The sequence below is a fragment of the Daldinia loculata genome (genome assembly GCF_022478755.1).
Source record: "Daldinia loculata strain CBS 113971 unplaced genomic scaffold F4817scaffold_92, whole genome shotgun sequence".
In the NCBI taxonomy this organism is placed as follows: Eukaryota; Fungi; Ascomycota; class Sordariomycetes; order Xylariales; family Hypoxylaceae; genus Daldinia; species Daldinia loculata.
The window spans coordinates 1-21,143 of NW_026054946.1; the positions used below are offsets into that span (position 1 = coordinate 1).

The window sequence follows — 21,143 nt, forward strand, 5'->3', positions numbered from 1 at the left end:
GAAACGCTCCGCCGACCCGGTATCCCATAGGCGGCCTTCGGCCGCACAAGCCACATCCAGGAGCCTCGTAGCTGTGGCTAGCCTTGGCTGTGGCCGTGGCTGTGGCCGTGACTTATCATTCGCTCAAAAATCGACCAAAACCCCACTCTCTTCAGGATGCACCCAATCAACATCTACCGAATCGACCAGGGTCCTTCCTACTCCGGTAATTCTCAAATCCCAAATAGGCAATTTCCATTTCCTAATCCGGACGAGCTCCCATAGAAAAAAAAATCGACACAATAACCCTTCGTAAACTCAGGGCATTGGACCGTGCTTTTAACATCAATAATGGAAAGCAACTCGGATTGGAAGTAATCGTAACTTACCTAAAGCACCAAGTCAAAAATGTCACTTGTTGTTACCGCTTTTTGAACCTCACCTCGTCACTCTCTTCATCGTGTGTTAGGGGCTTTAGTGAATGCTTATCCTCGCCGCTCGTTTCCTTTTCCCCTAAGGGCTTGGTGTTTTGTCGACCGCGAGGTTGTATGAACTGCCATAATGACCTCCGCAGATATTACCAACGATCACGATGAATCCCGCCATGTAGACGAGTCTTCACCCCTACTTCGGAATGGCGTCGAGGTTGCTGGGGACGTGTCTGTTCCCTCAGAACCACCGCACTCTGTGCCCATAAGGCATAAGCAGCGCATCATCATCCTCTTGTGTGCTTTTGCCTTTACCATGATGCTTGGAGATAATTTACAGCCAGCCGCGCTGGTTCAAGTCTTCGAAAATGTCATTTGCGATGACTACTATAAGACAAACTCATTACCTCCAGCCTCTAATGGTACCTTGCTCAATCCTTGCAAGGCGCAGCCTATACAGAAGGAACTTGCCCTCGTTCGCGGCTTTCAGCAACTCGTTCCCATCTTCCCGTCGCTGCTGTGCACCGTACCTTATGGGCTGCTTGCGGAGCGTATTGGTCGTAAGCGTGTGCTCATCATGAGCGGTGCTGGTGTTTTTTCTGCGCTTTCTTGGGTACTCGCTGTGTGCTACTGGCGGTTTGCTTCTATCCGCTGGGCTTTACTGTCGGGCGCCTTTCTGTTCCTCGGCGGTGGAGATGCCGTCATTTCCACCATTTTGCATGTCATGGTTACTGACACCGCCGATGATGCTGAACGCGCCCAGATTTTCTTGTATCTCCACGCTGCCGACGTGATTTCGGGCTTCTTCGGGCCCGCCATCAGTGGTCCGCTGATGGAAAAAGGACATACTTGGGTTGTTTTGCTACTAGCTGCGGGCACGCTTTTTTCTGGAGCGTTCCTGCTTACGATATTTATTCCGGAAACGCTGAACTTAAGGAAGAGGTCTACTGAGCACTCTGCGCTACTATCTGACTCTACGTCGCCACAAAGCACGGACTCGCTGCGTTCTGAATCACCGACACCTACGAAAGTGTCCAATTCTATCATTGGAGAAGCATCTAACATACTAAGTCCTTTACTTAGTGTGCTAGCATCGAACCGACAAGCTTTATTACTCCTTCTGATCTTCTCACCTCAGACTGGAGCTCGAGAGCTTTTTACTCTAATCGGATTGCAGTACACCAATGCTAAATTCTCTCTCTCATACGCTCGTGGCAACGTACTTCTATCAATTTTTCAAGGTGCACAAGGCTTATTCGTTCTTACGATCCTCCCATTGATCACGCGTCTAATCGCCGATAAACGGGGCTGGTCCGCTTGGGCGCGCGACCGCCTATATGCCATCGTGTCTATTGCCGCAACGGCATTGGGCTTGATGGTTATAGGTGTTGCACCGGCTTTGGTTATCGAGGCCCTCGGCCTTCTGTTTGTGGCAGTTGGCAGCTGTTCTACGGGGCTACTGATGAGTTTGCTAGGTGGAGCGGTGCGGCCCAGCCAGGTAAGCGCAGTCTACAGTGCAGCGCATATGCTGAGTATCGTGGTCCGGAGCGTGATAGGACCAGTGCTGAGTGCGTTGTTGGTGACGGGTCTAGAGCTAGGATGGAGTTGGATGGGTCTGCCGTTTGTGACGATGGCGCTATTGATGGCGGGTGCGGCAGTAGCCAGTAGCTTCATTCAGGCAGAGAGAGTCACTGATCTTGACGAAGAGTAATACATACCCGCTCCCGGTTCCTTCGACTAACTGCCTAGGTACCTGATGTTTTCAGGGGTGATTTATTGCTAGCTTACGCCCCCGGAGGGGTAACATTATGTACAAGGGTTAAAGGTCAGGGGAACGAATCGGGGCCATTTCCACAACAATCTGCTGACATACGCCGCACTACCAGCCCGTGAATCCACCTTGAGATATGTAGACATTGAATGAGGATGACTGGATTGTAGCACGTTATTCGCCTGCTGAATTAGCGAAGATCATCTAAGTTTTCATATCGCCGCCTCCCATGGAATTAATGCATATCAAGGATTAAGACAAGATAAGGCTTACGGTCCGCACAAAATACTACCGTAGTATCACGCAATATTTTACCTGAATAATGTGACATGTTGTCTCGTACTTTTACGACGAGCATATGCGGCGGCTGGGACCGTAACGGTTCCCGAGATAGGTGGTGTACGGTTAGAACTGTGGATATTAGTTGGGAATCACTTTAACCATATAGGTTAGGTAGGTGCTTACATGCCTCAGAAGTCTAGGGCTGGCCTTATATCTCCCTTCCCCAGAGGTCCACTCTGCTACACGGCATTTCGTTAGCGGTGGCGGTTATATTAACTAGGCACTCACTGTAGATATCTGTATCTACTTACTATGCATCCTACGAAGTACATACTGACTCGTACCAGGGAATTTTGAATCCACTGACCCACCCTCGCTACCAACAGGATCTATGCTTGATTGAAGGCGGTCTTCTATGGTCCTATATATATTACGATTATGGTATGGGGTTATACGAGCACTGGTCACATGTCTTGCTTTGGTACTAACATAATGGATTTTGGTGCGACGACGACGGAGGGTTCTAGTGATAGTCAAAGCCCTACGGAGCTAACATACCCTTCTGTAGGGCATTTTGCGATATCGCGGGTCCTCATAAGTTTAGATAGTTAGGTACCTGTGAAGATATGATTCTTAGCTGACTTAAATGATCGAGTAGCTAGCTTAAACGAATAATATATGTCGCTTAGGTATAGCTCTTTAGGTACCTATTAAAACCGTGCTAGGGGATTATGATATATTCTCTTCGTTGATAGTTTGGAGTTTTGCTTACGCTTGTCTCCAAGTCATTTGGTATTCGGGTATATTTTCTAGCAAGATAAATGTGAAATGAAAGTAGTTTTTAAAAACTGTTGGTTTTTTTAACGTAATTTATTTTTATATGGTCTTTTACTTGACAGCTAGTTAACCAAGAAAGCTCGACGTTGCTACGTAATATTCTTCAGATCCTAGTCACAAAATGACTGATTCACTAGACGGGGACCATGGACTTTGAAATTTCCATTGATTGTAGGTCCCTTTCCGAGTCATATGAAATTGACCCTTAAACTGGTTGGACTTTGATCTGCGTTCAAGCGCTCTAAATCTTGCCCTCTGCCTTGAGCTTATCGAAGAACTGTGCTGGTGGCTTGCCGTCGATCATGAGGGGTAACTCAGAATCGCCCTTCGCCCTGGCCCTCTTATACCCTTCGCGCTCAGTGGCGCGCTTGAGGTAATTCAGAATATTAGGGTACTCCGAGAGGTCGTATGGGAAGAAAGTTCTCATGGTCGTGAGGGGAAAGACGTTCATGATGTCAGCGGCCGTAAATTCAGTGCCAGCTAGCCACTCGTTGTCTTTGACGTGGCTGTCAAAGAATTTGAGGAACTTCGCCAGTTGCGAAAAATGGCGCTGAGCGTGAGGCTCGCTCTCGTCTACGTGGCAGTGCTTCAGCACCATCACACGGCTCATCTGAGGGTGTAGGTTCCCGTTGGCGAAATGGAACCAGTAGAGATACTGCGCCCAGTCTTTGTGGTCAGGGCCTAAGGCCAGTCTACCATTGCCGTATTTTTGTATTATGTACTCAGTAATGGCACCGCTTTCTCCGAGTGTAAGAGATCCATCTTGGATCACGGGAGCCTGTCCGATGGGGTTGATATCCTTGATAGACTGAGGACTGAGGAACGGATCGCGCTTGTGGATCACCAGCTCGTAGTCAATGCCCAGCTCTTCAGCGAGCCAGACTATCCTCTCAGATTGAGAGACTTGGAGATGGTGAACTTTTAAAGTCATTGTTATGATGGAGTATGACAATGTAGGGATGTTTTCGAAAAAGGGGGGAGTCAAGATTATATGGAAAGATTATTGTTGGAGATAGATGGGAAGTCATGCTTACGGGAATTCGATCGCAATATATTCTATAACCTCACTCAGCACTAGTAACGTTACCTTCTACCATTCGCTGGAGGAATCCCGTCATCGGGAATACCCCTTGACCTTGGCCCTGGCAGAAGACGCCGTGCATAATGTATCCTATGTGGAGAGGAGATTCCTACCGGAGACGAGCTGCATGCCTACTGAGACTAGGGCTCCTACGATGTATAGCGTGATATTCTACAGGTTTTATATATGCACGCCGGCGGGACTGAGCGAGATATCTTGATTTGAAAAGCTACGGAAGTGATATATCACGGTGAAGAGTCTGGATATCATCACATCTACCGAAGGCGGAGACAGCCATGGAACTACACTTCACCGCGTAGAAGATGATAGAAAAGTAATCCGTATCTACCTAGTCATATTCGAATATTCTATATTTCTATACATGTAGAGATTCGTCTAAAGAGTTAGTTAATTCCGGCCGTTTTGTCTATGTACTGATTCCTCCAAAGAGCATACCCCGTTTGTCACGAACCTAGGGAACCCCTGAGCCCCTATTTTAGAGCGTGTAGCTGCATTTGGCTAAAGCGGCATCAACGGTAATAGGTCCCAGTACAGCCTCCTGAGGCAGTTTCTAACTGTATCAATATCTGAACATAGAAGAATTTAAGAGCAATTTGCAAATTGCCATAATACATGTGCTACTACACCTTGCTAACGCAATGGCGACAAATCTGTAGACTCCAGAGGCCTCCACAGGATCTGGCCTGTTCTAACATTCAACCAGTCGTAATATCAAGAATTTCACCCTCAGAATACATCCGTCAACTCCGAACAAACTCCTTCAATCAACTCATTTCTTACATCTTCCGCATATCCAGATCCTGCAATAAGTCTCACCGTGAGCGTACCATCGCTGCTCGGGATCGCGAAGATCTCCAAGAAGTTAGCCGCAAACGGAATATGGTACATTTCTGGACTTCCTAATCCGCCCTTCGCGCCGGGCAGATCTAGTTCAGGGTTCTCGTCAATGTTCTGGTACTGCGACCAGCAACCAAAATCTTTTGTGTCTTGCGGCCAGTCTGTGCAGTGCTTGACGATGTCCAATAGACCGGTCGTTTCGTGTGCAATGCTCTCAACGTACTGCTTTTGTAGGGCTGCAAGTTGTTCGGATTTGGTCTGACCTGGAGTAAATTGTACACGGACGGGAATTCGGTTCAGGCAAGGACCAACGACATCCTGAAGGGAAGCAGGAACGGCTGCGCGTCCGGAGACAACGCGGCCGAAGATAACGTCCTGAGACCCAGTAAGGCGACTGAGGACAGTGGCGCAGGCTAGTGTGAATAGAGAGGCTTGTGTAATTCCAGAGGGAGTTCTAGGTGTAGGAATAGAGCGTTTAAGCACAATAGGCGGACCATCCTGTGCGGGCGACGCCGAGCCGTAAGGTAGCGTGGTAATCGAAGAATTTTCAAGGGCCTTGCGCCAATAAGAGTAGCTCCGTGCCTTATTTGATTGAGTGTGGTTCACGTATTGTCTGAAGTCTTTGATCTCCGGAGTCGAGCCATTGTAGATACCGGCCAAAACTTTCAAGGTTTGTCCTATGCTGATACCGTCATAAACCGCGTGTGACCTGCCAAAGGCAAGCTTGGATTTTCCGTTCTGCTCTTTTATAAGCGTAAATTGTATCAACGGAGCTCCTAGAGAGATGGGAGAGTTGGTCTCTTCTTCTATGACCTTGTCAAAAGCAATTTCGGCAGAATCCACATCGTTGATGACGTTGATGGTAGGCTTCCACGAGTCAAAGACGGCCTGGAAGAAGGAATCACCAGAGCGAATAAAGGCTGTTCGATAGATGTCGCAGTGTTCAACCAGTTTTTCAATGCTCTGGATAAGGCGCTGTTCATCTGCAATTTGGTCAAAGTCAATATAGCTGTAGAACCAAGACCGTCGGGGTGTAACAAGGTTATCTTTGAGGTAGGCAGATTGCATGTCTGTTGTTGGAAGAACATCAATAAGTTTTCCACGGCCGGGTAGAATTTGCGGTATCACTTCTTCCTCAATGAAAGCTCTAAGATCTGGCACGTCTAGCAAGCCAAAAAGCGATTGTTCACTTTCATTGAAAAGGTCGGCCTCCGAATCCGTTAGGAGAAGATCAGCGATCCGGTCTTTGGTAAGGATATCTGCGACCGTTAGGGGAATTCCTTCGTCGCGGGCGATTGAAGCCAGTCTCATGGCGCTGATAGAGTCGCCACCAAGCTGGATGAAGTTGTTGTCCATGCCAAAAGATTCCCCGCTCCAAGAAAGCACTCGAGCAACAATAGCATGGAGCTTGACTTCATTGGGGGTTTCTGGTGCACGTCTTCCAATGCTGTCTACGCGAAGGAGATCCTCCTTTCGCATGGCTAAAGCGGCTTCGCGCAGTTTGCCACGGTCGACCTTTCCTGATGCTGTATTCGGAATGCTGTCCACGATCATATAACCATTCGGAATCATGTAACCTGGTACTGTGGTAGATAGAAGACGGTTGGCAGAAGAAGCAAGCTCCTGCGCGTAGACATACGCCTCCGGTGTGCCAGAAACGATTCCTCCCCGGGAAAGCTTGATGAAGGCAATTAGAGCAGCTTCAGTAGAACCAGATGGCCTGATGATGTCCACAATGACTTGAGATGCAATATCCTTTCCGATAGCATCGTGGACATGATGCTCTATCTCTTCAAGCTCGACACGCTGTCCACGAATTTTGATCTGGGCATCCTTTCGTCCAATATACTCGACACTACCGTCCTCTTCGTACCGAACAAGATCACCTGTACGGTACAGACGTCCACGGTGGCCGGGGTATCCAGGGCATCCCTGTACGAGCCATTGTGGATCTTCGACGAATAATGCTTTCGTTTTTTCCGGCTCGTTAAGATAGCCTTGGCCGACAGTAGGTCCTTCGATCCAAAGCTCGCCGATATCGCCCACAGCTGCCAATGAGTGGCCACGCTCTGGTTCGACGATCCAAATTCGCGTCGCGAGGGCCTTACCAATAACGATACGTTCACGTGCGGGATCGAGTGTGGTATGGATCGCAATGGGCGTGCACTCAGATGGACCGTACGAGTGAAGGAGGATAGCATGATCTTTCCAATAGTCAATCTCGTCACGTCCCAGTTTTTCACCACCGAAGTTGATAACTTTGAAGTCTACTCCGTGCATAAATCGGGAAACTGAGGGGATCATGAGCGCAGAGTTTGCACCCCTGCGAGCAACTGCTTCCTTGGGCTCGTTTTGGATTTCGTAGTTAGATGGGACGCAGAGACATCCACCTCCGCAAAGGGTGTATAGCACATTAAGCCAGGAGGCGTCGAAGGCGTAAGATGAGAAGTCGTATGTGCGAGTTTCGGGGCTATATCTGAGCGCCTCTTGACCATATTTAATAGCGCTTGCGAAGTTGGAGTGACTGACGATCGCACCCTTGGGAACACCTGTCGAACCGGATGTGAAGACCACGTAGAGCCAAGTATCCGGGTCTACATTCGGTAGAGACGGATCTCCGGGGACTTCAAATGCAGGGACGTGGGTATCACTCACTACTATGATCTGTGCGGTCGATGGGGCTACTTCTCGTGCTCGAGATTCCTGCTCAGCGGAAGTTATGATGACTTGAGGCGAAGTAAGGTCCATGACAGTCTGCAGACGGGCAACGGGAAGAGAAGCGTCAAGCGTAACACAAGTGCCGTTGGCTTTCATGACGGCAAGTTGGGAGGCGGATGTCCATTTTGACTTTTCAAAGAACAAGGGTACGATGCGTTGGCCGGATTGTGGGAGACCAGCCCGGAGTATTTCGTAGGCAATTCGTGTGGATACGCCATCTAGTTCAGCATAAGTGAAATCACCATCCCATGAGCAAACGGCTGGGGCATCAGGTTGTTGCGCGGCGATTTCTCCAAAGATGCCGTGGATCGTTTTCTCGGCTCTCTCTAGGAAAGTATCGTTCCAGCTCCAGATCTGCTTCAGGTCCTCCAAGCTACTTGTATCGATCAGAGAAACAGGCTTGTCCTGGACTTCAGGCAAGGAGATTTGCCTCAAGATGTTCTCAAATCGGTCAGCAAGACGACGGAATTGGGATGGAGATACCACGTTAGAGTCGTAGTCAGCGCGAAGGAAAATGCTTTCCGGCTTAAGTAGGACCTCTAGGAGAATGGCATAGTTTCTAAAAGGGTCAAGGCCTTCAGCTTCGGGTTCTACGAAAGAAGATTCGAATAGAATATCTTCCGCATCCTGGTTGCGTCCGGTCTGGATGACCATGAGTGACTGGAACTGACACGCGAGATCACAGTTTTCGCTGATACGTCGTATTTGCTGAAGTCCGGTTTGTTCAAACGGCATCATATCTGCAGCCTGTAACTGTACTTGTTGAAGTAATTCTTCTACGGTCTTTGAGCGATCGATTGCCACTCGTAGCGGTACTGTGGCGATTGTTGGGCCGCTAATATTCTCCATTCCGGGTACATTCGCTTGTCTACCGGATACTGTTGCACCAAACGAAGCATCTGCAGAGTTAGTGACTGTCGATAACAAGATGGCCCAGGCAAGCCTGATCTTCGTGGCCGCCGTGTAGTCATCATCGGAGACGATGTCCTTGATGTCGATCTCCAGACGCTGGTCACATCTTGGCTTGTAGGTCTTCGAAGGAAGGATGGGGAAATTCTGCGCGTTAAAGTTCTGGAACTGATTTTCCCAGAATTCCTTCGCCCCGGCTCCGTTGGAGTCTTGGACATACTTTATAAAGGCCTGGAAAGGAGCAGCATCTTCAATTGGCTCTGACCGGTAACTTCTGACCAAAGAGTCGAAGATGAGGGGCTCAGACCATCCATCATAGAGAGAGTGGTGAATGCTCCATGAGAAAGAAGACTCCGATATTTTATAGTTGACCAGGGGGGTGCCAAGTCCAAATTGCTGCGCTGGTACGCCGTTTTCAATGCCGCTGCTTTCGTGTCGGACAATGACCTGGACGAGGCCTTGATGAGGAAGCTCGATGATCCTAGTTCTTAGAATAGGGTGTGCTCGAACGACATTTTCCCATGCGGCACGGAAACGACTAACATCGACGTCTTTTCTGAAATTCCACGTCTCAGTTAGAATGTTATCACCTGGTCTTCGGACAGTCTCAGCCAGCAATCCTGCTTGCAAAGGTGTGCTAGGGAAGACATCTTCAATATCGGCGACCTCAAGGCCTGTGAGTCGCGCTGCTTGATTTCTGGCCTCTTCCACCGAGATTTTGCTATCAATGAGTGAGAAAGGCTCAATGACAAACTCAGTTGATTCCAAAGTGGGCTTTTGCGATTCAATCAACTCTGCCAAAGCGCTGAGCTTGGGCCTCCTGAAGATATCAGCCACACTGAGCGAAACATTGCGCTTTCGGGCAGAGCTAACAAGCCTCATAGCCCCAAGCGAATCTCCTCCAATGCGGAGAAAGCTGTCGTCAGCCGAAATTGTGGCTGGATCAATCTTCAGAATATCCGCCCAGAGACCCTGTAAGAACTTCTCAGATGGGGTCCTCGGAGCCCGATGAGCAGTTACGCGGAACACGTCTTGGGCGACAAGTTGCTCCAGCGTCTTTTGCTCGTAAGTTGCACGCAAAGCTCTACGGTGGATCTTGCCAGTAGCAGTCATGGGGAATTCCTCTAGGGCGATATAAGCGGTCGGAATCATGTATTGGGGTACCATTTCTGCGAGCCGCTCGTCCACCCCGGCAAGCTTGTGCCTGGCGTCTGGTTCCTCGGCCTTCAAGAATGCAACGAGAATAGGATTATCACCGTTGAGGGGTTTGAAGACGTCAGCAATAACTTGAGCCTTAAGATCACCAGCATTAAGGGCTCTCTTCAGACTATGCTCGACTTCACCAAGCTCTGTCCTTTGGCCGCGAATCTTGACCTGTGAGTCTATGCGACTAACGAATACGAGAGCGCCGTCAGCGCCATAACGAACCAGGTCGCCAGTGCGGTAGAAACGACAAGGCGCATTGCTGTCGTCCGTCCACTTCGGTCTCGTCAAGAACGTGGCAGCAGTTCTTGTCTCATCTCCTATATAACCACGTCCGACCTGGGGTCCCTCCAGCCAAAGCTCACCGACGGAGCCCAATGGAGCAAGCCTCTCTGAACCATCCGTTCTCACGATCCACGTATGGAGACCTATGCCAACTCCGATAGTGTTGGGGACCATACCTCGGAATGCGCGAATAAGACAGGATTTGATTGTACATTCACCCGGACCATAACTGTTGATCAGTTTTGTGTTGTCAATCCAATCAAGGAAATCTGCCTCGGCCCAGGCTTCTCCACCCATCAAAACCTGCTCAATGTCAGGGAGCTGCTTAGGGTCAAGATGGCGCAGAACGGAGGGAGTCGCGTTTAAAAGTGTAGCTTTGCTATCCCTGATGGACTCCAAAAGCGCGTTACTTCGCTGGTGTTCTGATGGGATACATAAGCAACTACCGGATGTAAGTGAGTGCAACACGTTTGACCAACTAGCGTCGAAAGCATAAGAGGCGAAATCGTAGACTCTCTGGCCAGCTCTAAATCCGAGAGCTTTCTGTTGGTTTCGGATAGAAGCTGCAAAATTGGAGTGTGTAATCATAGCACCCTTTGGCTTGCCCGTACTTCCTGACGTGAAGGAGACGTAGAGGAGGTCCGACGCCTGAACTTCTTGTGGTAGAGACTGACCTGCCTCTGGATCTGGTAACGAGTCCATATGAGCTTTATCGATGACAAGGAGCCGTACTCTCTCAAAGTTCGCAGCTCTCTCCACGTTGTCGGCTGATGTCAAAGCGAGTGTAGCATTTACTTGACTGACGATGCTACTAGCTCGTTCGATAGGCTGTGTGCTGTCAATCATCACACCAGCCCCTCCAGCCTTCATCACGGCTACTACACAAACTGGCACCCACATAGACTTTTCGAAGTAAAACGGCACGATAACTTCAGGGCCGACGCCAAGCTGAACCAATCGATGGGCCAAACGAGTTGAAAGTCGGTCAAGCTGGCGGTATGTGAGCTGTCCATCCCAAGATGATATAGCGGGAGCGTCTGGCATTGTCTGGACTGTTCTTGCGATGAGATTGTGGATGAGATCTTGGACTTCTTTATACGGCGTCGCGTTCCAAGCAAAGATAGTTTCGAGATCTTTTGCAGTAATGGTATCAATCTCAGATAAAGTCGAGGAGGACTTGACGGTTGAACTGATTTGACGAAGCACTGCCTCAAGCTGCGAAAGGAGCCTGGTGACTTGTTCGGTACTGATAACATGCTCGTCAAATTTAGCATTTAGTTTAACACCAGAGGCAACAACGGCGAAGTCTATAAACAGCGCCCGGCTCGTGTTAGAATCAGCATGCGAGTCTTTCCCTTCGTCTTGGGCTGACGCTCTGCTGAAACTCAACACGGTCTGGAAGTCGCCGGCAAGAGCCGATTCGTCACTTAGCTCACGCAGCCTATGAATTGCAAGTAGAGGCAGCTTTGACCAAGTTACTACAGTTGATTGGACTGAGTCAAGGTAAGACGAGACGCTCTGGTTGAGATCAACCTTCGTCCGAATTGGCGCTGGGATTCTACCACTTGTCGCTCCAAATTCGCCGCCTAGCGAGCTAGCACCGACTAATACGTCGGTAGAACTTCCATAAGACGCTTGCAGAAGAGCCCATGATGCAAGTATTTGCGCGCTCACATCATAGGCGTTTCTCCATTCCAAGTTCTCAATTACATGAGAAGCCGCGGCATTGGCAACTGGTTTGAGAGACGTCGGGGGTAGCACTGGGAAATGACAGCCGGGTTCAAGACCCTGGAACTGAGCTTTCCACTGTTCGACAGCATATGCTTCGTCCGTACCGACCGTATGGTAGAAGTAGGCATCATAAAACGACTCGTTGAACTTAGCGTACGATGCAGCAGCCGGTGTATCTTGCTCCGTCACGGAACCGAGGAAGTTGATAGCATTTTCTAAGGCGACTTGGATTGCCCAGGCGTTTGTCGGGCTGATAAAGTCAGTTCGATATTGAAAGCTGACTTCGGTATCGCCCTTGTCAAGGGTACCAGCCAAGACCAAATCGTACTATGCATCGTCAGAAACAGAAATTTAGCAAGTTAAGATATCGATAACTTACCTCATGCGGGTCCTCCTCTGAGATTTCCTCGAGCTGAATGCTTCCATCAGCAGCAGAGGAGACTCCACGAGCTTCACGAACCGTGATATTCGAATTGAAAAGCTGCTTTACTGAGATCTCGTGTTGAATCTCTGCCAGCGACACATATTGGTTCTCCAAATGCTCAATGTTGTACTTGTTGATGGCAGCTATTATATCAGGCAAAGACTGCTCCAAATCGACGCGCGCGATCAGCATGTTGATCAAGGGACCAACAATATCCTCGATGCCATCAATTGGAGTATCGCGACCAGACGAGATATAGCCAAATAATACCTGTCGCATACCAGTGAAATGCGAAAGCACCAATGACCAGGCAAGGTGAAGAAACGCGGACCGAGTCAGCCCCTTTTCGCGACATATACTGGAAATAGGTGCTGTAACAGCAGTTGGCAGAGTTATCCACTCATACTTACCTTTACGCTCTGTCTTTGAGCGATTCAAGGCCTTGTCTCCCGGTAAGTTACAGCTCTTGACGTCAGCTAGGTACTGCTTCCAGTAAGACAATCGATTCTGAGCTGAGGTGCTTTGGATATGTTCAACATAGTTCCGGAAGGGCGGGCGCAACGATAGACTCTGTCCTGAGTATGCGTTCTCAAGATCCCCTATTATAACCGGTATAGACAAGGCATCCATAAGGGCGTGTGTCATTTCCAGCCGACACGCGATGTCGCCCTCCTTGCCAGTGCATATCGTGAAGAAACAATGCGGCTGAGAAGGAGAGGTTTTGAAGCCTTCCATATTGGTCAGATGCTCAACGGCCGTCTCAGAATCTGTAGCCTGCGAGATTGTGGCCTCATTGAAATGGTTCAATACAATTTGAACATAGCGGCCAGTATCAGGATTCGTTGAGAACACGGTAGAGAATACAGGATGTGCGCGCGAGACCCTCTCCCATGCTTCCTTAAGACGAGAGGCAGAGACCGCTGATCCTGTAGAGGTCGCTTGCCAAATGTTGACGCTGTGATAGGATGCAGTGCCTATGTTGGAGCTAATAAGGATACCCTCCTGCATAGGAGTGCAGGGATAGATATCCCGCACATCGGTCACTTTAATTCCTTCACTCTCCAGTTGTGCAGTGAGCGCCTCTAGGCCAGTATACGAAATGTCGAGGAGTGGGAAGTCGGCGAGAGTGTGGCGAACTGGCAAGTTGGCAAGTTCATGCGCGACACTTGTAAGGGTCTTTGCGTATAAGTCCGCCCAGCGAAGTACCGACTCATGGTTTCGCATGTGTTTATGAGAGCTTGTGAAGATCTGTAACTTACCTTCCTGGACGACGAGATTTATGTCAATAAGAGAAGGCCGCTGATAATCGGCGCCATCTCCAGGAATAAACACATTGCGGTCCTCCCTGTCTTCAAGCTTGATGATGGATTTGGCGTCTTCGAGCTGCTGGAATGAACCTCGATAGTTGAAAATTAGTTCAACATGCTTGTGAGACTCAAAGGCTTTCCTTCCGGCTTCGCTATAGAAGCGAGAGGCAAAGTAGGGTCTGCCTTTACCAGGCACTCTACTGCGGACATCCTTGGCGAACTTGATCATGTCAAGAATGGAGTTTTCCGGACCACCACCAAGCTCAATAGGATGAATAGAAGTAAACCATCCGACAACTTCAGACAAATCAAAGTCATCCATCCCGGCTACGGGCTCACGACCATGGCCTTCGAGGAATACAGGGGGAGGACGTCGATCAGGGAAGGTCTGTGCAAAACTGAAGATAAGGGTTCCCACGAGAATGTCTAAAATCTCGGTTCGGAAACTATCATTACTCGCGCCTAGAAGCAGAGCAGTTGCTTCAGCGTCAACGACAGACAGGTTCAACTCAGCGTCCCTAAAGAACACCTCGCCAGGCTTCACGCCCCAGTAATCGAAATTCGCTGGGGTAATATCAAATGGCAGAACAGTTGCAGGACAGAGTTTCTCGCCCTCCTCCCGCTGCAGTCTGCACCACGCTTGGAAGGAGAGCTCGAGCGGTGGTAGATGCGTGGCACCCGATAGGTATTGGCTTAGCTCATGCCAAATAATACGCCAGGATACCAGGTCCATCACGACGTGGTGTGCGCTCATGAGAAGGGTTTGCGCTCCATCAGGACTATTAAAGACGTCCACGGCAAAGACGGGACCACTGACGAGGTCCAAACCTGCTTGTCGCTCTTGGACCACAAGCTCAGTAGACGAGCGGTCTATGAAATCATGCTCTTTGAGGAGAAATGAGTTAGGTCCAGCTGGTGCAATATATTGCTCCCAGGTAGACTCCTCGGTGTGCTTACGGAACCGGGCACGGAGCATGCTATGACGAGTAGTGAGAGTTAGGAGCGCCTCAAGTAATTCCTGATGAGTGGTCTGTCTAACCAATTTGACGATAAAACTAAGGGTATAATGGTTAACGCCTTGAGGATTGTTGTCAAAGAATATTTGCTGAATAGGCGTTAAGGACCAAGATTTGCTCTCGTCGGTTTGTGTACTCTCCAAATTCACCTTCTCTTGAACAGGCTTGCTAGACTGGGCTAGAAGCCGGACTGTTTGGAATTTCAGGATATCTGCAACTTTAATAGAAATATTTTGCGAGCGCGAACGCGAGACGACCTGCATGGCGGTAATAGAGTCGCCGCCCAGACGCGTGAACGCCGAGTCCAAGCTAATACTTCGGATAGGAAGATTCAAGACCTCGCTCCAAACTTGACGGATCTTGGCCTCTAATTCAGAAACCGCTTCTTCTTCTTCTTCTTCCGGCACTGATTGGGCATTCAGTTGTTGCCAGTATAGCTTCGCGCCGCTTTCGCGAAGGCGTCGACGGTCCACTTTCCCAGTAGGTGTCATCGGTACTTCTTCAACAGGAAAAAAGGCTGAGGGTATCATATAAGGTGGTACAAATTTGGATAGGCGGTCTTCAATGCCCACTAGAGCTTCGTGAAGGATTGGCCTCGCATCCTCCGACGACACTCCTGAACTGACCGCCATGAAAATAAAAGATACAAGCGTTGATACATCGCTGCCATCCGGCTTAATGACCTCGGCGATAATCTGCACATTCTTGGCCCTGGCCTCGTCCGTTAAGGCGCGCTGAAGATTGTACTCAATCTCTCCAAGTTCAACACGCTGGCCACGAATCTTGACTTGAGAGTCCTTGCGGCCTACGAACTCCAAATTGCCATCCAGCCTGTAACGAACAAGATCACCCGTCCGATAAAGACGTCCCCGGCGGCCAGTGTGGCCTTTGATGCCCGAGAGGCTAGGGCAACCACGTAGAAGCCATTTTGGATTCTCGACAAACGTCTGGGCTGTCACCTCAGGGTTGCGCAGATATCCTTGGCCGATTATAGGACCTTCAACCCACAACTCTCCTATCTCTCCGATAGGCACAAGGTCACTCCCATCTAATTTGGTGACCCATGTACAAACGCCAAGACCAGTACCAATTGTTGGGTCGTTGTCATCGTTAGGATCCGCCACAATTGCAGTGCTGACGGTTGAGCACTCGGCGGGACCATAGGCGTTGATGACTGTTGACTTGGTAGACAACTCCTTGACAAGGGCCGCTTTAAGTGGTTCTCCTCCAAAATGGATAGTACGGAGACTGGCAGGGAGCTCGGAAGCAGGGAACCAAGCCACTGAAGGAGTGAGGACAGCATAATTGACTTGGTATTTACGAAGAGCTCCCGCAAGGTCTCCTTTCCGTTCTTCATCGGAAGGGATACAGAGACAGCCTCCGATCATGATAGAATGTATAAAGTTACACCAGGCAGCGTCGAATGCATATGAGGCAAAGTCGAAGACTCGATCAAATTCTCTGAAATCTAGGCCTTTCTGCTGAGTAGCAACCGCGCTGGCATAGTTCGCGTGGCTAATAATAGCGCCTTTGGGAGTGCCTGTGCTTCCTGATGTGAAAACTATGTACAGCCAGGACGAGGGGCTGACTGTTGGAAGGGATGTGGGTTGAGCGGTGGGCCAGTGCTTGCTTGAGGTGTGATCCAGAACGAATTGGGCACAACCCAGACCCAAAGCTTTGGCTTGATCTTCGCATGTTGGCGACGTTAAGATAGCTGAGGGTTGGACTAGCTCGGCAATAGCCTGCTGCCGTTGAAGTGGGAGAGACGCATCTAGTACGGTAGAAACGCATCCAGATTTCATAATTGCTAGTTGGGCGACAGGGACCCATTTTGACTTTTCGATGAAGACAATGATAGTGCTATGGGGTTGGAGTCCGTGGTGGATAAGAACATGAGCCAGACGAGTCGACAGATCATCTAGCTCACGATATGTCAAGTCGCCATCGTGTGCTGAAACAGCCAGCAGATCAGGATGCCGTCGTGCTCTCTCCATGAATGCTTCATGTATACATACATCGTCGACTCCCCGCGGGGGTCGAGCATTCCAAGACCAGATGTAATCAAGGTCTTGGACTGAGATGGCCTTCAAGTCGACAAGCGGCTTCTCACCGCCATCGGGAAGGCAAATCTGGCGAACAATGTACTCATATTGCCGCCTAAAGAGGTGAAGGGATAAAGCCTTGTCAGAGGGGCTACCGTGAGTAACTGCCCTCGTACAAATTTGGTCATCGTGTATGTAGCACTCGAGTAAGATTTCTCTGGAGCCAAGTTGGTCTCGAGTGATAGAGATTAAAAACGTATATTCCCCCTCTCGTTCTTCACTCGATGTACTGGCATCATCTGAGGATGTTGCCTCTACCGCACCTAGGAGAGCATCCTTAAGTTTAGACTTGACTTGGCGTGTAAGGTCCCCAGCTTGGGAGCTCCATTGGAAAGGTATGTTGAGGGGGCCGGTGAATTCTCCTGATCCAGGGGCGAATATGCTAAGTTCCGCCGTGCATCCGTGGGACGACAGGAGAATAGTCCAAGCCGTAAATGCTTTGACGGCCGCTGAAATTCCAGAGCCGAGTTCTGGGATGAGAAGATCGAAGATGATTTTCCTCTCATGTCTGTTGGACTTCAAAAACGAAGCGTAGTCCGGAGATGGGGGGCTCGATATCGAGCTTACAGACACGTTGATGTCATTCTTAAGAGAGCTATGGCTAGCAAATACGGCGTTGTTCTGTGAGACAATCATGGTTACGAACAGCCATACCTTCGTCCAAGCTCTTTACAATAATGACGGCGAACAAAAGACGTCTACGACAGAAGGGAGATTTTATAAGTTTGCCATATCTTTCAGAGACCCGCCATAGGAATATCTCCCCACTATACTATAGCCTGAGTACTTGGCTACCCAGGTAAGAGACATAAGACTTCAACGAGTATAGCGGCATGCCATTTTAGGTACTACGTAATGTTCGAAGTATTCTTTTTCTTCAACCCAAACATATAATTAACTATACCTTAGGTAGGTACCTTATAAACTATGCTAAAAGAAAAATGAATTAATTCGTGAATATATTATAATTAAACCTTTAAATATCTTTAATTAATTAACTACCTATTTACTAATTTAATTATTTATATATCGTTTATAAGTCTTTACAACCAAGTACTATAATCGGTAACTTGACTTTTGCCATAACAGGGGCAGCTTGGCAAGTAAGAATTACAGATCCAACCCCGGGGTATCTTTAGCCCAAGCTCAGGGGTATCGGAAAGGTACATACCAGCCTCGCGCAGGGTTTATTAAGGATCGGGCAAGGATTCCTTCCAATCAGGCTCGAGCTCTCCTACGCATTTTGGATCCCGAATGGCGTCGACTCCATCTGGGACCTAGGTGAGCCTAGCCCGTGCCCTGGGAGACAAGGTAAGACGGAATGCCGTTGACAAATTGCGGGTTCGCAAGCCCAACGTAGCTAGTTGGTGATCAGGGCTCCTGCGGCACGGTACGAGACGTTGCAGGAGAGGCTATTCTAGAAAACACAAGGATATCTCAGATAAACGCGAGACCGAGCTAGAGTTGTGCTTGGCCTTGGAAGCTCCCGTTTTTAGTGTCCTCCTTTAGTTTGTAGCTCATAGCTAATTTTATCAGGTAATCCTTTGGGTCTGTATAAATTTTGCTTTCACTTACACCGTCTCTTCTCCTCCTATTTCTACCACCCGCCTTTCCGCGTTCTTTTTGCAGCGGTACAATTTTGATCCAGGGCGCGATGGTGTCCACGCAGCCCAGTACCGGTCGGTCCAGTACCATCGGCGGCAGTATCAGTAGCGAAGATGTCAGTAGAGCCAGTATCAGTAGCGCGCCAACGCCTATGCTGAATAATACTGCGTGTCCTGTAGTAGCGTCAAGTGAGCCTGTGACCGAGTCCACGTCGAAGGGAGAGAAGGTAGTAACGGATGGGTCCCAGATAGAAGCAGTCCCCGCCGCTGCAGATTTGGAAGATTCTGACCCCAGACTGCCCCAAAACTGGTCCCGTACGCGGAGGTGGCTCATCATAATCGTCCTGTCCTTGATGTCCTTGATGGTGTATGTTCCAAGTATCCTTGTGATGGTGATAGCAAGGTGTGCTAATGCCAAATGCTTAGTTCCATGTCTCTTGTCATCAACGCTCCTGCAAGCACGTCTATCGAGAAGGAATTCAACAATTACGACAACTTTCTTTCAATCTTCTACATCACCGTTCCTAACCTGGGCCAAGTCGTCTCCGCCTTCTATGTTGGCCCACTGTCCGAGCGTTTCGGGCGCGTGCCTGTCTGTCACTTCTTCAATGTCCTGTTTCTCATCTTTACCATGATCGCAGGATTCAGCAACAGCTTTAGCATGATCATTGTCTTCAGGTTTTTAGGTGGCGCGTCCATTGCCTCTATTGGCCTAAACCCCTCCATCACGGGGGATCTCTTCCCTATCCACGAGCGTGGATCCGCCATGTCAATAACAAGTTTAATCCCTATCCTTGGCAGCGCCGTCGGCCCAATTGCTGGGGGATACATCACGCAGTACCTCAACTGGCGCTGGACGTTCTGGATTATGGCTATCCTCACGGCGGCTCTGATGCCTGTCCTGGTCATTGTTATGAGAGAATCGTATGTCCCGGTAATACGCCGAAAGGCACTCAAGAAGGCTAGCCTTAGCAAGGAAAAAGTCAAGTCGCCACCAAAGTACTTCACGGGGTGGAACATGACAACAGTCAAGACGCTTGCCCTGCTCGTGGTACGCCCCTTCATCATCTTAGGAAGTTCCCGCATTGCAGTGCTTATGGCGGTGTATGTTGGGGTCATATTCGGTTATCTCTCCCTTCTAGCTTCTACGAACGCCACCGTCTTTCAGGAAGTCTACGGGTTTTCCGAGAGTGAATCCGGTCTCATCTACATTGCTACAAGTAAGTCTAAAATCCTTATCCTGGCTCTAGCAGTAATCCAACCTTCACAGCTATCGGCACGATTAGCGGAATGGTCATGTGCCGCTTCACCCTCGACTTTTTCTTGCTACGTGGCTTTTCGATGAAGAAGCCAGACGAGAATACTACGCCGCATCCCGAAAACCGACTAATTCCTACCATTCCTGCCATGGTGGCCTTCCCTGCTGGCCTCCTGATTTATGGGTGGTCTCTAGAGAAGCAATTCCACTGGATCGTTCCCGCCCTCGCCACCGTGTTGTACGGGTTTTCCTTATCGAGTAGCGTCACACCCATCATGAATTACCTCGTCGATATCTTCGGCGACCGCTCGGCCTCGGCCGTCGCGGCTTGTCTTCCTCTGCGTTACATAGGCGGGGCCTTCTTGCCAGTCGCCGCTCCATATTTATACGAAAGGCTTGGCTATGGATGGTCCAACACATTATTGGCGTTTATACTAATTGCCGTTGTGCCCGTGATGTTTTTGGCGATTGTAAGACCACAGAGGGTAGGGATCCCGGCGACGGTCGCACGGTGAGTAAACAGACCTCATACTGAAGAATACTACGGGAGCAGCTTTTTTTACTAGATCAACGTTCGCGACGATTTCTAAATGGATAATGGGTGATGGGTAATGGGTGAATGAATTAATTCAGTCGACGTGGGCTATACAATACAATAAAGATCTTACCGTACATAGACAAATATTACAAGAGTACCTACATTTAGATCTTAATCGTCGATGTTTTCTTTTAGTGCTCCATTGCGCAAACTGCCAAGTAGGCTGAGTGGAGAACTTATACGGATAGTGAAGTAAGAGCTAATGACATATCAACCACCTCGGGTTAAGAATTGAATAAAAAGTACAAAATAAATTAACGGTACATGCTATTCCGTTACTATTACGTCAGTGTAATGATGGCATTTAGACAGCCAAGTGATCAGGCAATCAAGTTTTTGGCTTGGATGAGCTAAGCTAGGTTGAAGATCCTACATTCGATACACTAGTATAGGTAGTCTTAGCAGATCCGTGCTGATCAGTTCGCTTATTAAGATCAGATTCAAGGATAAATTTACAACCCTGCCGAAGGCATATTCGGATGGTTTTCAGTTCAGCTGAACCGATTTCAGGACCTGATACGTGCGGGAGTGGGACTTCAGGGGTTAAACATATACAAACTGGAAATTTCCAACGTTGTCTTTTCTAAATCCACTTATTCGTCCCCGGGAGAGTATAACCTTCGCAGTAGAAACCGAGATTAGCCCCGCTTGTGTAACCTGACATATAACTTTCTATGCCTTGTCCGGGCATTATGCGCTTGTTATGTAATTGATGTAATAAATCTGTGTATAATAATCAAGTTTATTATCTT

General features: G+C 48.9%; 4 protein-coding genes across 4 annotated transcripts; 2 read left to right on the forward strand and 2 right to left on the reverse strand.

Annotated features, from left to right (window-relative positions):
* Positions 1–327: 327 nt before the first annotated feature.
* F4817DRAFT_353203 (MFS general substrate transporter) lies at positions 328–2,458 on the forward strand. Its single transcript, XM_049305332.1, has one exon. It carries the CDS (start codon positions 541–543, stop codon positions 2,116–2,118), a length of 1,578 nt encoding a protein of 525 aa, XP_049154046.1. The 5' UTR covers positions 328–540; the 3' UTR covers positions 2,119–2,458.
* Positions 2,459–3,376: 918 nt separating this feature from the next.
* F4817DRAFT_353205 (putative glutathione S-transferase) lies at positions 3,377–4,391 on the reverse strand. Its single transcript, XM_049305333.1, has one exon. The coding sequence runs from the start codon at positions 4,226–4,228 to the stop codon at positions 3,539–3,541; it is 690 nt and encodes a 229-aa protein (XP_049154047.1). The 5' UTR covers positions 4,229–4,391; the 3' UTR covers positions 3,377–3,538.
* A 734-nt stretch (positions 4,392–5,125) lies between these two features.
* On the reverse strand, positions 5,126–17,764 carry F4817DRAFT_369530 (acetyl-CoA synthetase-like protein; the record flags this gene model as incomplete). The annotated part of the gene is made up of 2 exons (XM_049307362.1): positions 12,462–17,764; positions 5,126–12,409 (listed from the first exon to the last, which is right to left on the reverse strand). Exons 1-2 carry the CDS (start codon positions 17,565–17,567, stop codon positions 5,126–5,128), a joined length of 12,390 nt encoding a protein of 4,129 aa, XP_049154048.1. The 5' UTR covers positions 17,568–17,764.
* Positions 17,765–18,687: 923 nt separating this feature from the next.
* On the forward strand, positions 18,688–20,308 carry F4817DRAFT_362339 (MFS general substrate transporter; the record flags this gene model as incomplete). The annotated part of the gene is made up of 3 exons (XM_049306521.1): positions 18,688–18,902; positions 18,962–19,755; positions 19,806–20,308. The coding sequence occupies 3 exons, from the start codon at positions 18,688–18,690 to the stop codon at positions 20,306–20,308; spliced, it is 1,512 nt and encodes a 503-aa protein (XP_049154049.1).
* Positions 20,309–21,143: the final 835 nt, after the last annotated feature.

What these genes read in the sequence shown, in the direction of transcription:
- F4817DRAFT_353203 (XM_049305332.1), top strand. Translation starts at nt 541, where the DNA reads ATGACCTCCGCAGATATTACCAACGATCACGATGAATCCCGCCATGTA.
- F4817DRAFT_353205 (XM_049305333.1), bottom strand. Translation starts at nt 4,228, where the DNA reads ATGACTTTAAAAGTTCACCATCTCCAAGTCTCTCAATCTGAGAGGATA.